Source organism: Podarcis pityusensis, assembly GCF_964106645.2.
Source record: "Podarcis pityusensis genome assembly, chromosome: 17".
In the NCBI taxonomy this organism is placed as follows: domain Eukaryota; kingdom Metazoa; phylum Chordata; class Lepidosauria; order Squamata; family Lacertidae; genus Podarcis; species Podarcis pityusensis.
This window is the reverse complement of record NC_138042.1, coordinates 12677372-12693696: the sequence shown is the minus strand read 5'-3', so window position 1 is coordinate 12693696 and position 16325 is coordinate 12677372. Positions and strand designations below refer to the sequence as shown.

General features: G+C 41.2%; 1 protein-coding gene across 6 annotated transcripts in view; it reads right to left on the bottom strand.

Annotated features, from left to right (window-relative positions):
• Positions 1–16325, bottom strand: part of RFX3 (regulatory factor X3) — a 111030-nt gene that overhangs the window by 23728 nt on the left and 70977 nt on the right. For 4 of the 6 annotated variants that reach the window (XM_080987801.1, XM_080987806.1, XM_080987803.1 and 1 more), the window contains exons 5-6: positions 9282–9356; positions 2703–2884 (exon numbers count right to left, since the gene is read on the bottom strand). In XM_080987801.1, coding sequence (XP_080843927.1) covers positions 2703–2884; positions 9282–9356 — 257 coding nt within the window. The remainder of the gene's footprint in view (positions 1–2702; positions 2885–9281; positions 9357–16325) is intronic. The other 2 variants (XM_080987804.1, XM_080987805.1) reach the window with 1 other exon arrangement.

Below are 16325 nucleotides of genomic sequence, written 5' to 3'. Positions count from 1 at the left end.
CTAACTCAAGAAGAGCCACCTTAGTCAAGAGGTCTGGTCCGAGACCAGTGCCATGTCCTCAAGTGTTCAGTTACAGTGCTGGGGGCACTCTTATACAGTGGTTCCGCTCCTTCCTCCTGCGTCATGTCCAGAAAGTGGGGGGGGGGGGATGAGTGTTCAGACCCCTGGGCGCTCACTTGTGGGGTGCCTCATGGTTCCGTTCTCTCTCCCATGCTTTCTAACATCTATATGAAGCTGCTAGGAGATATCATCAGGGGATTTGGGCTGGGTGTTCACCAATATGTGGATGATACCCAGCTCTACCTCTCTTTTAAACTGGAAACAGTGAAGGCGATGAAGGTCCTGTGTGAGTGTCTGGAGGCGGTTGGAGGATGGATGGCAGCTAACAGATTGAGGTTGAATCCTGACAAGACAGAAGTACTGTTTTGGGGGGACAGGGGGCGGGCAGGTGTGGAGGACTCCCTGGTCCTGAATGGGGTAACTGTGCCCCTGAAGGACCAGGTGCGCAGCCTGGGAGTCATTTTGGACTCACAGCTGTCCATGGAGGCACAGGTCAATTCTGTGGCCAGGGCAGCTGTTTACCAGCTCCATCTGGTACGTAGGCTGAGACCCTACCTGCCTGCGGACTGTCTCGCCAGACTGGTGCATGCTCTAGTTATCTCCCGCTTGGACTACTGCAATGCGCTCTACGTGGGGCTACCTTTGAAGGTGACCCGGAAACTGCAACTAATCCAGAATGTGGCTGTTAGACTAGGGACTAGGAGTGGCTGCCGAGACCACAACCGGTCTTGAAAGACCTACATTGGCTCCCACTTCGAGCACAATTCAAAGTGTTGGTACTGACCTTTCAAGCCCTAAACGGCCTTGGTCTAGTAGACCTGAAGGAGCATCTCCACCCACATCGTTCAGCCCAGACACTGAGGTCCAGTGCCGAGGGCCTTCTAGGAGTTCCCTCACTGTGAGAAGTGAAGTTACAGGGAACCAGGCAGAGGGCCTTCTCGGTAGTGGTGCCCACCCTGTGGAACGCCCTCCCATCAGATGTCAAAGAAATAAACAACTATATGACATTGAGAAGACATTTGAAGGCAGCCCGGTTTAGGGAAGCTTTTAATGACTGATTTTTAATATATTTTTAATCTTTTGTTAGAAGCCGCCCAGAGTGGCTGGGGAAACCCAGCCAGATGGGAAAGGTATAAATTAATAATAATAATAATAACAACAACAACAAAACAAAACAAAAACAACAACTGTCAGGGGAACATATAAATGCACTGCAGTTGTTGCTTTCCATCCTGCAGCATCTACCCACAGGCAGGCTGAGCAAAGTACTTCTTAGGACATGCCTATTATCAGAAGCAGAATCCCTGTCTGTGTGCCATGCCTTCCTGCAATTGCTGTATCCAAAGAAGCTGTGGCTGCCTTTCTTCAGTTCATGATCCTGCCTGAATCTGGCACTACAGGCACCAGTAGCTCCTAAGTCCTTCACTATTATTCTATGTAAGTTTGTTCACATTCCACATGCTGCTGGTTTCATCCATATGGCAGCAATTGAAACATTTACTGTAGAGCATTCAAGGCATACAATCAGCTGTGACAATACACAAAGTACCCTTGTATTCTGAAATGCGTGTTATCTGGGCTGTTGACGTTTCTTACACAGGCTGAATCTGCAAACTGTACACCTTTGTTCCAAGGACAGCTTGCTTGAAAGGGGGCTGATTCATTCAGAAAAATGAGGTGCAACATTTGGAAAAATGGACAGAAGCATTTTGTCCCTATTTAATCTAAGGCCATTTGTTAAATGAAGCACCTTACATGCTGCAATGGATAATATAGCTTGCATGTACTAATTAATATATGTACCTCTTAGAATGCTTGATAGAAGCTGGTGCTTTGGCAATGTCTTAAAGAGCAATAGGGGAGAAGAAAGTGCTTAAAACACATTTTAATGAACTGGGCAGTATATTTAGACAATTGCACAAACTTTGTTTTTACAGCAGTTTGTTGTGGGAGTTGCACCAGAACTTATTCCAAACAGCAGTGTTCTAGTTTGGAGTTCTAGGTGGACTATCTCTCAGTCTAACCTACTTTACAGGGTAGCTGTGAAGATAAAAAGGAGGAGGGATGTAAACTACCTTGAGCAAGAAGGAATATATAGCTAATAAGTAATATTACAATTAATATACAGTTAATAAGCAGTCATTAATGGCCTTATCCTGCAAGAACAAATTAGTGGTGGTGAACACAGATACTGTGATTGAAAATTCCATGATTTAATTCTGTGCTATGTTAAAAGACCTTGCCTGTCCTGAATCTCCCACCATAAGGTTCACAGAATTGCCCTTTGCTCTAATATTATGAGGGCAAGAAAAACATCTCTTCATCCACTTTCTCCACTCATGTATAAAGCTCTATCACGTCTCCTCTGACTAACCACCAGACTGCCAATCACTGGTCAATCACTGCAAACTGAGACTGGAGGGAAGCGGGGCTTTGGGTCTTTTTTTAATAAACAAAAAACAACCAACAACATTTTTTGTACTTCTACAATTTGGGGTTTTCATGAACGTGCAGATTCCCACCTTTTGTTTCTCAATGATCATGTTTTTGCTTCATGTCTATTGTCACGGGACCACTAAATTTGCTATTAGAGGGAGTACACTCTGTCCCGTTAACTCATAACTTTGCTTCCTTACACTAACCTGGTTCCCAATCTTCTGGTTCGTAGGCCCATGAAAATTGACCTTATTAGTTTTCCAAAAGAGGCAGCATTGACTGGGTCCAATTTATGCTCCTGACAGTGTCTCAAGTAGTGGTTGTAGAGGGTACTTCTGGGGAGACTCACTCCTTCTGCTGTTTCATAGTTGTCTAAAAGCCACTGGAGCTATTTCAAATTGGGAACAAAGAAGAAAAATGAGCTCAACATAACTTTGCAGAACAGTTATGCCTTCATTAGTGTTGAAATAATGTAAGAACATAAATAATTATCTCTGTTTAGCTGGACACATCTTTCTTTAGCTCCAGGTAATTCTCCACAGAAATTTTAAAAGCATTACATCATCTTAAAATAGCTTTACAAATAGAGAAACAGCAGAATTCTTAAGACTTGTGGCCTCAGGCAATATAAATTACTTTAAGTAGCAACATGTTAATTCCATGTGCACTGACCTAGACTTTCAGGCAAAGTGTTAGCACTTGAGAGAATAAGAGCAACACTGAAAATAAGTCACACAATCAAAAAGGAAAATATTCTTATGAAGTACTGGTAACATTTATCCATGCTTCTGTATCATTAGATTACCAAGATAACAAATACTGCAGTATTTACTTGAATAACTTTTGTTTTTATAACTGCTGAAGATTCTGGATCAGATCCTGCTCCTACTAGTGAAAGAGAGGGGGGGGAAGGGAGAGAGAGAGGTCCAATTTCACTGAAAACCAAACTGGGTCTTATGAAGAAGCTGGGCTTCCTTTGGACCAAGTATGGGCAACCAATGTACAACTCCCCCCATCCCTTTCCATTGGCCCTGCTGGCTTGAGCTGGTGGGAGCTGGGAGTCCATCCCGAGGGCCAGAGGTTTCCCTATCCCTGCTTTAGGTTACTTTATTTGGGATTTACATTATCATTCATGGTCCTCTGTTGAGGGGCACATGGCAGCTATGTCAAAATTATACAATGTATGCAGAGCAGATTGCAATTACTGAGACAGAAACAAAGTATCGTGTTCCAAATAATCAAACCACTTAAATTTGTTACAGTTTCAATCGGAAAAACACTTTTACAGCACAAATTTATACATTCCTATTTAGAAGTAGACTCCACTAGGAAACCTTGGATTAGCTTTCCATCTTACATTCTAGTGGAGGGGGAAATGTTCAACCAGTCTTTGAGGATTGGTAGTTTTTAGTAAGATATATAGGAATGGGAGAGGTACACATGACTAGGTATACTTATTGATTAGCTGTTCCAAGCTGTTTGGTGTAGAACAGTGATTTTCAACCAGTGTGCTGTGGCACCCTGGGGTGCCTTGAAGGATGCTCAGGGGTGCCATGGCAACACTGGTCTCTGTCCCTCTTCCCTTCCCTCCCTCCTCTGATGCCCTCTGGTGTCTCTGCCTCCCCAAGACAGCTGTTTATTTCAGCAGCCCTTGCTATAAGCTCCACAGGCAAATTCTGGTGCAGCTCAGAGACCAGGGGCAGCAGCAGTGGCTGCCCAGAGGACTCCCAAGGAGAGGGGAGAGGAGAGGAGGCTGAGGAAACACTCCACAAGGGAAGGTGTTTGAAAAAGAGTGAGAGGCTGCCAGCCCTGCAGGCACAACTGGATTCCTGAGCCCCACAGGAGAGCTGCAAAAAAGAATGTAGCTGGTCAAGGGAGTCATGGACTCAGAAGGGTTGAAAACCTCTGGTGTAGACAGCAAGGTTTTGGAGCTGTAGTAACCAGGCCACCTGCTGAACAAATTATAAATCAAGCAGAAGACATGCCCCCTGTCATTAGCCATCTCCCTATTAGTGTTCTCTAGTTACCAGACCAGCTTGAATGACAAAAGCCCCAGCAGAAACCTTCAGCAGAACCCCAACCCCCAAGAAATGCCTCCTGCAATGACTATCCAGAGGTTAAAATCTTCCTGCAGTGCTGCTGTAAATGAAGGCAGTGGAAAGGCTATCAGGATCAGCTGACGAAAGAAAGGTTCTTCTGGCCACCAGCAGCCAGAATGAGACTTTCACGTGGAAATCAAGTTAACAGGGCAGGCAGATGAGAGGTCCCGGGGGTACTGGGGGCGACCGGAAGGACTGCTCTCTCCCTTTGGCCCATCATGCTTGGCATCTTGTCTCCCAGCCAACACAGCAACAAAATGAAGGATGCTGGCCGGTCCACTTGTTATCCTAAGTGGTGTTCCACTGTGCTACCCACCCTCTGGCTTCCTTGACACCCTGTTCCCATGTCAGACTGGATTAGATGTTTCCTCAAAAAGTAGAGGCAGATGACCCTCAGAAGTTAGTCATAAATCTGCTTTTGGGTTCAAATTTCACCTTAGACCTAAGGCATGCCACCAACTCTCAGCTTCAGCCACTCATTATTATCAAAGGATAATAACACTGACCTGAGTTACAGTGCTGTTGTAAAGAATGTTATAAACACTACGAGCCCTCTAAAAAGCTGTATACATTGTATATTTCTTGATGCTGTTCTTATTGCTGCTGTTCTTGATAATATAAAAATGGAAATAGTTATGCTGTGCCTGGGAATTCCATGTGGTTGCAACTGAGATATGGCTTGTTTGTTTGTTCAAAGCCTATCAAACAAGAGATCCAGAGTGTCCCTTTCACGAACAGAACTGAGATCCCGGGGAGGGCAGGCTATTTCCCACAATTACCATTTTCCGCTGCAGCCTCCTGCAACACCCCCAGTGTTCTGCCCCCAAAGCAGTGTTTTAGGAAACAGAGAGAGAGGGAAGTGGGGACATGGCCTGGAGCACTCTGCAAGCAAGCCTCTGCGGAGGGGAACTCTGGATCCGGCCCGTTCTTTCTTCCTTGTTTTAGTTCATGTACCCAATATTATTTCAAGATATCTCATTTGTCACAAATCTCTTTCAAATTAGTTATGTACCATTATGATCATATAACTTATGACGGTATGTCAAGGGAAATGGTAACCTTTACCTTGGTGTATTAAAAACACTTATTTATTTCACTAATGAGCTAACATAAGCATATCTGAGGACAGGAACCATCATAGCTTTCAAACTTTGCACTTAACTCATTAGAATTAATCAGCATAGATTAAAGCAGATATTCTATTGCTATTTATCCCAAAGGGAAATGCCGAAATGGAATTGCAAAAACCACAGAACACTTCCCAATTAAATTATAAATGTAACATTTGACATTTCCCCCCACAGATGAATTAGAACATACTATGATTAATTTAAAATACATTTTACAAAAAAAACCCTTTACTTTTGACATAATATAACTGTTACTTGCAATAGTCATTGTTGGCAGTGCAGTCAATGTTCTGAATAAAGACTTTTGCTTTAGGACACACACATTTCACTGACAAAGGTCCAGTTGTTTTGGATTATAAAACTGGGGGCGGAGCAAAGGATGATGATTTAGGCCACAGAAAATGTTACAGTGGAAATAATAAATTTAAGTTCTACATATTTGGAAGCATGGGCCTCCAAAAATGAGCAAGCAACAGCTCTCTTGCATGTATGCTAGTAGTGAGTGGACAGGATTATTATTATGATTATTTTGATATACCGCTCTTCATCTGAAGATCACAGGGCGGTATGTAGCATAAAAAGCTTAAACTTGCCTTTGAGACAGTAAGAGATGATGCCTCTCTAGTAACCAGCAACTACTCCGACACAAATTCATGCAGAATAGGTCTAGCAATGACCATTAGCATTATAGCTATACAGAATTTTCATGCTCAGATGCCTATGCCTCCAAATATCTGATGCTGGGTACAAACAGGGGATGGGCATCAAAATAATGAGAAAGCCACAAAAATAAGAAAGCATTAATACTTGGCCCAACATACAAATAATTTAAAGAAAACACAAGCTAACAGCATTAAGACCATGTTGTAAAACCATGCCATACAACCATAAAGTGTTAAGCGCTGGCATTATAAGTCACCATTATGATAGTCTGTTTCAAAGTAGTTTTGAATTTAAATTTTAGTCAAATATTGTTATGATGTACAAAAATAAGTTAATCCAATAAATTTACCTCCCTTCACCCAATTTCAACCTTCACCCTTCCACCTAATTCTCAGCCACACTGGTAATTACCATACACATAAAAAGAGGTGAGGTGAGATAAAAACAGAGATTTAAAATACTATTTAACTAAGTGCTAGTATCCCATCTACTGAATGTCATCCCAGTATAACCGCTAAGTCTAAAAGAGCTCTACATTCAAAACTTAATTTTAAGGAGGGGTCTGGATCAGGTTTCTAGACACATCAATGAATTTTGGGATTATAAAACTGGAAGGATGGGGGGAGTATTTATTTCATACATGTTGTATTTTTGAGACAAGTAACCATTCTTTCACTAATAAAAATGGCATCCTTTTTATATATCCTAATGGTCCATTTCCAAAAGGAAACATTCAAATAATATTCAAACAAAGAATTTTGAAAACTCTATGGATTATGTAAACTATGAAATGTAATGTTAGGTATATTGCTTTATTTTTCTGGAAATATATGTTCACATAAAGCTATGAGATTTTCAGTCATGGATCACTAGGCACCGTAAGAAAATAGTTAATTTTACAGGGAAAGATTTACTATATGGGCCACACTACTACAAAACAGAACTTCACAAAATACCCTGCTTTGGAACAATGACTTAGCTTTGTGTTCCTTTACCCTGGAAATAGCACAGCAAGGCACAGGGTATAATTATTTTTCTGCATACTTATTCTGTGAAACAAGGAAACACAGAAAAATACCAAATAATATATTTTTGTCAGATTTACCAACACATTTCAGGAAATGTGGTGGCAGTTTACTTATATGCCAGCGAGTAAATTCTTGAATGAATTGAACCAGCTTTTTATATAGTCATACCTTGGGTTACAGACGCTTCAGGTTGCGCGTTTTCGGATTGCACACCGCGCCAAACCCGGAAGTACCAGAACAGGTTACTTCCGGGTTTTGGCACTCGCGCATGCACAAAAGTGCTAAATCGCGCTTTGCGCATGCGCTGAAGTCTGACCCACGTGTGCGCAGACACAGTGCTGCGGGTTGCGAATGCTGCGGGTTATGAACGTGCCTCCCGCACGGATCATGTCTGCAACCCGAGCGTCCACTGTATACACAATTAGTTAATTTTGAGATAATCACATATTTGGAAATTTCATTTCCATAGTTATGTTTCTTTTAAGATACTTTTTCATGCAAACACATGTTAGAAAAGCATTCATTCATCTGCAAGACTTGAAACATACAAGCTTTGTGATTTAACAATAATGAGATGGCATGATGAGAGCTGAACAATATTTACAGATTTTTGAGTGGGGCCAACTTGTGGGATGGAGGAGTGGGAAAACACAAGGGTAGGAAAACAGCACTGAGGATAAAAATAAGTTAAGCCGACTCAAAAGGTCATGGGTTTATGGGCATACAGAAACGACAAGCATATGGACCCCATGAACCAAGCCCTTGACTCTACTTGGTTGTTCCCCAGAGGCAGCCTGGGTCACGTCACCCTGGGCTCAGTCCAACACTCAGAGGAGACATCAGGAGGTACAGAACCTGAGGCTAGGTCACCAAAGCTCAACAACGCATTTCTTCCTGAAGAAACAGAAGCTGGTGTACCTGTGAGACACCAGACATGCCCTTTTCCATATCTATGGCTCTCCTCCAGGTGCCCAATTTTGTATATATAAAAAGAAAGTGTTTAAGATGCCAACTGATTAAATGACTGGCTTTTGTGTAATGAATATATGGGAATTAACGCCATTTTACAAAGTGGCAAAACACTTGCCATTTTGAGAGGCAGGCTGTATATGAAAACAGTCCTCGTATGGCAAGGACTCTCTGCAGAGGGATGTTGGAGTCCCACTACAAAATTCCAGGTGACCCCTGTCTGGCTTGAAGGGGAGGCTTTTGCTCCACTACAAGAGCATCCCCACTTGGCTGCATGGGAGGGAGATTGCATGGGAAATAATAAAGAGAGATACTCAGAACATGGCTGTGACAGGGGCCAAATCTGCTTCCTCCCTCTAGTAGTGTCAGCTCTGAAAGTCATATCTGCTCTTATCTATATCTAGGTCTTCGCCTAAAGAGTCATATTGTGTTTCTTGGTCGTACTGGAGCATGGTGGAGTATTAGGAACTGGCAACGAAGAAGCATAAAGCAGTGAAATTATTTCTTTGCTTAAAAAAATCTTAAGTCACAACTGTGACATCTTACCCTTGTCAAATGAGAACAGAATACACATTTTGTTTAACAGTATGAAGCCTATGTTAACAATCCAAATAAAACTGGGTTTTTTTAAAAAAAAAAATTGCTCATGGTGGTTTGAGCAATGCCATAAGGGTGAGGAAATCAAACAACTCAACAATTTTGCTGCTCTGTCATTGTGTCTGAAAAAAGATAGTGAGGAGTTGCTATGAGAGCTTAAAAGTAGAAAGGAAGATTCAGGAGGCAAAAAAAAAGAAAAGAAAAAGAAAAAAAGCAGCAACCAAAACAAGCATTTAGAAGGCAAGCTAGGCATGCAAATCAAGCAAGGGATTAGTTTACATGAAGAAGAGGCAACTTACATGGCTGTTGAGAAGAGAGCTTCTGTGAGTGGACAGACCATCAGACTTTTGCAGTGTCTCAATCGCCATTTCAATCTGATAATAGATGTCATTAAAAAAAGGGCTCAAGACAAGATAGTAATAAAAGACTGACCACAGAAATTCTGATAGATTGCCAAAGTTCAAAAGAAAACTTTAGTTCAAAGCTATTACAGTTTATTGGGGGCATAGTCTTCAAATCTTTACCCCAGCAAATTTTGCAGCAACAACAAAACTGAAAGAGCAAGTTATCAAAAAGGCCACCCCCCACTCCTGCTCATTCCATAAAAAGAAAGAAAGAAAAACATGGTTTATTGTTAAGCCACAATGCAAACATTTCAGAATCCTGAGCATGGTATAATATCCATAGAAAACAGATAAGCATCCTAGAAAATAAGTATACAAAGAACTTGAAGCACTTGGTTGAGCCTGCAACCCTCTGCTCTGTTCTGGGAGCAGGTCTCCCTGACCTTAGTGAGACATGCTTCCAAGTAAACATGAACAGGATGGCACCAGGAGGGTTTATTCTTTGGACCTACAGTTTCATATTATGTGTCTCTTGCCTGCTGATACTTGAAAAATGATTGACCAACTTTAATTAATCTCATGATTTAAACGGCTACCAAACCACCACAATTTATTCGCTGGGCTAGCACCCTGGCCTTCCAAAGACAAATGCAGATGAGCAGGAGAGAACTACTGGTGGAATGCTTTTGCAAGAGCAGTTCCCAATGCAGAAATGTAGGCCGCTGCTCAGTTTAAACAGGGTGATGGGTTCCAAAAAGGGGGGAAAACACAAGACAAATCTCCAGATGTGCCTGATGGAACATATGCTTCAAGCACATCTGTTCCTTCTTTGCATCCTGGCCTTGTGTAGATGTCCTTACGTAGAATATTTGCATTTGCACTTATAAATAAATTCTGTATGTGGGAATATATAAAAGCAGAAGCATTTTGATAGAACTTCCCATTTCTCTCTTAAGTTGCTGAGAGAGATAGTAACAAATAAACTACTGTGGTGATTCTGAGTGAAATAAAAACAGCATGAAATCAATTAGTGGTTGAGGAAAAAAACACTACAGAATGGACAAAAACATAAACATGTTTTTATCTTTATGAATTGAGTCTTTTTAGAGAGCATTCTACACTGATCAGATTATGAAGAGACCAATTGAAGATAGTATTTGTCTGTGTCAAACCATTGTCCAATCCAGCCAAAGCTTGTCTATTCTAACAAGTGGAAGTCTTTCCTAACCCTCTACCTTTTTAGCTAGAAATGCCAGGGGTTGAAATGAGACCATTTACACCTGTACAGCATGTCCCCTTCCACTGAACTTCAGGCCCTTCTCATAGGACACAGAAAACTGTAAAATACTTTATTTAGTATAACATTCTCCTGGAATCAGTTACAGATGGGTAGCCGTGTTGGTCTGCCATAGTCGAAATAAAAAAATTCCTTCCTGTAGCACCTTAAAGACCAACTAAGTTAGTTCTTGGTATAAGCTTTCGTGTGCATGCACACTTCTTCAGATACACTGAAACAGAAGTTACCAGATCCTTCTATATATTGAGAAGGTGGGGAGGGGTATTACTTAGAAGGGTGGTGGGAATCGGAGATTGGCAGATAGCTGAGATGAGCCTGTTGACGACTCTTAACGACTGTAATAGGTCTTACAGGAAAAGGCAAGGGGTGAGAAGGTGAGAAATGGCTTAGTCATGTATAATGAGATAAGAATCCGATGTCTCTGTTCAGGCCAGGTTTCTCCATTGTTTTAAGTTTGGTAATGAGTTGTAATTCAGCAGCTTCTCTTTCCAGTCTATTTCTGAAATTCCTTTGTAGTAAAACAGCTACTTTGAGATCTTGTATAGAATGTCCTGGGAGATTGAAGTGTTCTCCTACTGGTTTCTCTGTTTTGTGATTCTTGATGTCAGATTTATGTCCGTTTATTCTTTGGCGTAAGGTTTGGCCTGTTTGTCCAATATAGAGAGCTGAAGGACACTGTTGGCATTTGATGGCATACACAATGTTAGACGATGAGCAATTAAATAGTCCCGAGATGGTATGTGTGATGTTGTTGGGGCCAGTAATGGTGTTGTCCGGGTGTATGTGGCAGCAAAGTTGGCATCTGGGTTTATTGCAGGCTCTGGTGCCAGTGTCCGTGTTAAGTCTGGTTGTAGTATTATTGTGGGTTAGGAGTTGTTTAAGATTGGGTGGCTGTCTGTAGGCAATGAAAGGTCTTCCTCCCAGAGCTTGAGAAAGAGAACTGTCATTGTCCAGGAGAGGTTGTAGATCTCTGATGATGCGTTGAACTGTTTTAACTTGGGAGCTGTATGTGATGACTAGTGGAGTTCTGTTATTTTCTTTTTTGGGTCTGTCTTGCAGCAAGTTCTCTCTGGGTATCAGTCTGGCTCTGTTGATCTGTTGTCTAACTTCATCTGCTGGGTATTTTAGTTCTGAGAAGGTTTGCTGTAGATCTCTTAGGTGAGAGTCTCTGTCTGTAGAATTGGAACAGATGCGGCTGTAACGTAGTGCCTGGCTATATACAATGGACTGTTTGGTATGTTTGGGATGGTAGCTAGAGGCATGTAGATATGTTTGTCGGTCAGTTGGTTTACGGTATAAGGTGGTGTCTATGTGTCCATCCTGTATTTTTATAGTAGTGTCCAAAAAATGTATTTCTTGCATAGATTGATTCATTGTAAGGTTGATTGTGGGGTGAAAATCATTGAATTTCTGGTGAAAGGTGTCCAGGGTCTGTTGACCATGTGTCCAGATGATAAAAATATCGTCAATGTATCGTAGGTACAAGAGAGGTTTGAGTGGGTAGGAGTTTAGGAAACGTTTTTCTAAATCTGCCATGAAGATGTTGGCATACTGTGGGGCCATGCGGGTGCCCATTGCTGTGCCGCTAATCTGAAGGAACAGGTCATCACCGAATTTGAAGTTGTTGTGGGTAAGGACAAATTGGCAGAGTTTGGTGGCAAGGTCCGCTGTGGTTTTATCTGAAATGGTGTTCCTTATAGCTTGTAAACTATGGACGTGGAATCTCTGTATACCAACATCCCACACAACGATGGTTTACAAGCTATAAGGAACACCATTTCAGATAAAACCACAGCGGACCTTGCCACCAAACTCTGCCAATTTGTCCTTACCCACAACAACTTCAAATTCGGTGATGACCTGTTCCTTCAGATTAGCGGCACAGCAATGGGCACCCGCATGGCCCCACAGTATGCCAACATCTTCATGGCAGATTTAGAAAAACGTTTCCTAAACTCCTACCCACTCAAACCTCTCTTGTACCTACGATACATTGACGATATTTTTATCATCTGGACACATGGTCAACAGACCCTGGACACCTTTCACCAGAAATTCAATGATTTTCACCCCACAATCAACCTTACAATGAATCAATCTATGCAAGAAATACATTTTTTGGACACTACTATAAAAATACAGGATGGACACATAGACACCACCTTATACCGTAAACCAACTGACCGACAAACATATCTACATGCCTCTAGCTACCATCCCAAACATACCAAACAGTCCATTGTATATAGCCAGGCACTACGTTACAGCCGCATCTGTTCCAATTCTACAGACAGAGACTCTCACCTAAGAGATCTACAGCAAACCTTCTCAGAACTAAAATACCCAGCAGATGAAGTTAGACAACAGATCAACAGAGCCAGACTGATACCCAGAGAGAACTTGCTGCAAGACAGACCCAAAAAAGAAAATAACAGAACTCCACTAGTCATCACATACAGCTCCCAAGTTAAAACAGTTCAACGCATCATCAGAGATCTACAACCTCTCCTGGACAATGACAGTTCTCTTTCTCAAGCTCTGGGAGGAAGACCTTTCATTGCCTACAGACAGCCACCCAATCTTAAACAACTCCTAACCCACAATAATACTACAACCAGACTTAACACGGACACTGGCACCAGAGCCTGCAATAAACCCAGATGCCAACTTTGCTGCCACATACACCCGGACAACACCATTACTGGCCCCAACAACATCACACATACCATCTCGGGACTATTTAATTGCTCATCGTCTAACATTGTGTATGCCATCAAATGCCAACAGTGTCCTTCAGCTCTCTATATTGGACAAACAGGCCAAACCTTACGCCAAAGAATAAACGGACATAAATCTGACATCAAGAATCACAAAACAGAGAAACCAGTAGGAGAACACTTCAATCTCCCAGGACATTCTATACAAGATCTCAAAGTAGCTGTTTTACTACAAAGGAATTTCAGAAATAGACTGGAAAGAGAAGCTGCTGAATTACAACTCATTACCAAACTTAAAACAATGGAGAAACCTGGCCTGAACAGAGACATCGGATTCTTATCTCATTATACATGACTAAGCCATTTCTCACCTTCTCACCCCTTGCCTTTTCCTGTAAGACCTATTACAGTCGTTAAGAGTCGTCAACAGGCTCATCTCAGCTATCTGCCAATCTCCGATTCCCACCACCCTTCTAAGTAATACCCCTCCCCACCTTCTCAATATATAGAAGGATCTGGTAACTTCTGTTTCAGTGTATCTGAAGAAGTGTGCATGCACACGAAAGCTTATACCAAGAACTAACTTAGTTGGTCTTTAAGGTGCTACAGGAAGGAATTTTTTTATTCTCCTGGAAATCTATTTAATTATTATTTTTATTATTTTAAACCATGATCTCAGTGAAGAATCGTCAAGGTCTCTAACAAAGTATATTAAACATGTAAATCAAGTCAAATTTGAAAAACACCCCAGAGAAACAAATTAGCAGCGATGTTGATCAGAAAAGCAGAAGCAGGAAAAAGACAATCAGGGCAACTCAAAAGCCTGCCAGAAGAGGACCGCTTTGGCGTGATGTCTAAAAAACCAGAAAGAGGGGAGCAAGATGAACTTCCCTAGAGAGAATTCTGCAGCTTTAGAGAAGAAATTGCCTGCGTGTTGCAACTCACTGCAATGAAGATCCCACCACCCCATCCTTATGGCGTTAGGGACCCAGACACTTTAGGGCATTAAAGCTCAAAAGCAGCACTTCAAGATGAGCCTGGAAGCCAACTGGCCACCAACGATGTAATTGTAAAATTGGTGCTGTATGTGCTGCCATTTCCAGAACATACACCATAGGGAGACACATGTAAAGTACTGTATTGTACAGTGGTCTAACCTAGAATGCCAAAGATACAAGGAACCTTTAAATGCAAGTGATTCCAGATTTGAACCTCTTTCCTGATCCAGTACAGCTCTTCTAATGTTCTTGTATTCTTAATAGCATTTTATATCAAAGGAAAATTAATTGTTATGGGGAGTGTTTTAGCCCCAGTCAAGTCTGGACAGAGGAGGAGGAGATGTTTAAAACAGATGAGAACACAGTAACATAAAGTATTGTACTATACTCTTATGTAAACAAATGAGTTATCAAAGAACATATCACTAAGCTTGTATTAATAGACTAATAACTATACATCCTAGTTTTATCTAAATTCATGCAGACTAAAATGGTTGCAAATCTCAGTACACATGAAGCATTGCATGAATCGTCCATATTCAAACCTTCAGTCTACAACAGGACTAATGTGAATGTACAAATCATTTTAGATCTCCAGAAATAATGTCCTCCTAATAATAATAATCTGCTTAGACCTGGTTACAGATAGGTAGCCGTGTTGGTCTGCCATAGTCAAAACAAAAAAATTCCTTCCAGTAGCACCTTAAAGACCAACTAAGTTAGTTCTTGGTATGAGCTTTCGTGTGCAAGCACACTTCTTCAGATACACTGTTTCAGTGTATCTGAAGAAGTGTGCTTGCACACGAAAGCTCATACCAAGAACTAACTTAGTTGGTCTTTAAGGTGCTACTGGAAGGAATTTTTTTGTTTTGCTTAGACCTGCAATGTGCACAAATACAAATAAGTCTTCTGCTTGCCAATAAAAGGCTACAATGGCAAATAAACAATTGAAATGTTTCTGTCATGTTGACTTTCCATATTCTCACAAAAGACAGCTTCTTTTTAAGATTACTCTTCCAAACATTTGGGGAAAGTTGGGATAACAATGTATTGGAATATGCAACTGTATGAATGTGCTAATTGCGTCTTTTAATGATCAAGTCCCTATTCCCCCCCCACATTGTTTTAGAGAGTATGCATGCCTATTCAAACAGGAGAGTGAACAAATATTTTTTTTCCACACAGAGACATTGATTTAATATTTGTGCACAACATACCACCACATGTTAAGGAAACAATTCACTACAAATTGCATGTGTTATATTATCAGTATGTACAATGTGCTTTCTGCTTAGAACAAAAAAAAAGTGTGCTTTCTGCTTTTAAAAAAAATGTTCTCAACAGAACAGTTGTTTAGTTATTGGGTGGTACATGGAATATCTTGCATTTGAAAAGGCAAATGTTGTGCTACAGTAACTCATAATTATGGAGTTGGCATATAATTATGCAAATTAAGAAAATTTGCATAATTTGTTTCTAGTATGTCTAAGCAACCATTTCACTGCTCTTTTAAGGGCCTTTTCTTGCATTACTCTGGTGACATGGAAGTGATTGCAGCATTTGTATTTGAAAAATACTTGCTCTTCCCCACGCCAATAAATGTCTTGGGAAATGCAAAAAGAGACCAAACTGTGGCTTCCCTCTATACCAGTGGTTTCCAATGGGTGGTTTTCACAAGTAGGGGGTTTAGGGCTTGGCTTTTGAAAAAACAAGGGGCCTGCAGCACTTAGCTAATTGGGAACTAGTGCTTTACACCCAAGCTACCCTTCCCATCCTGACAGTTTAATTTAAGAAGGAGCCCTTAGCGGTCCCTCTCTTTTGCCCAGTTTCCACACAAGGCAAAACCATGATTTAGTGCCACATGCATAAGCTGAAAGAAACCCAACGTAGAATCTTTCCGAAACACAAATATATAAAAGACTCTTAGTTAAAATGTCAGCTTGTGTCAATATTCACACAGAATTCTCAAAATAGTAAATACAATTAT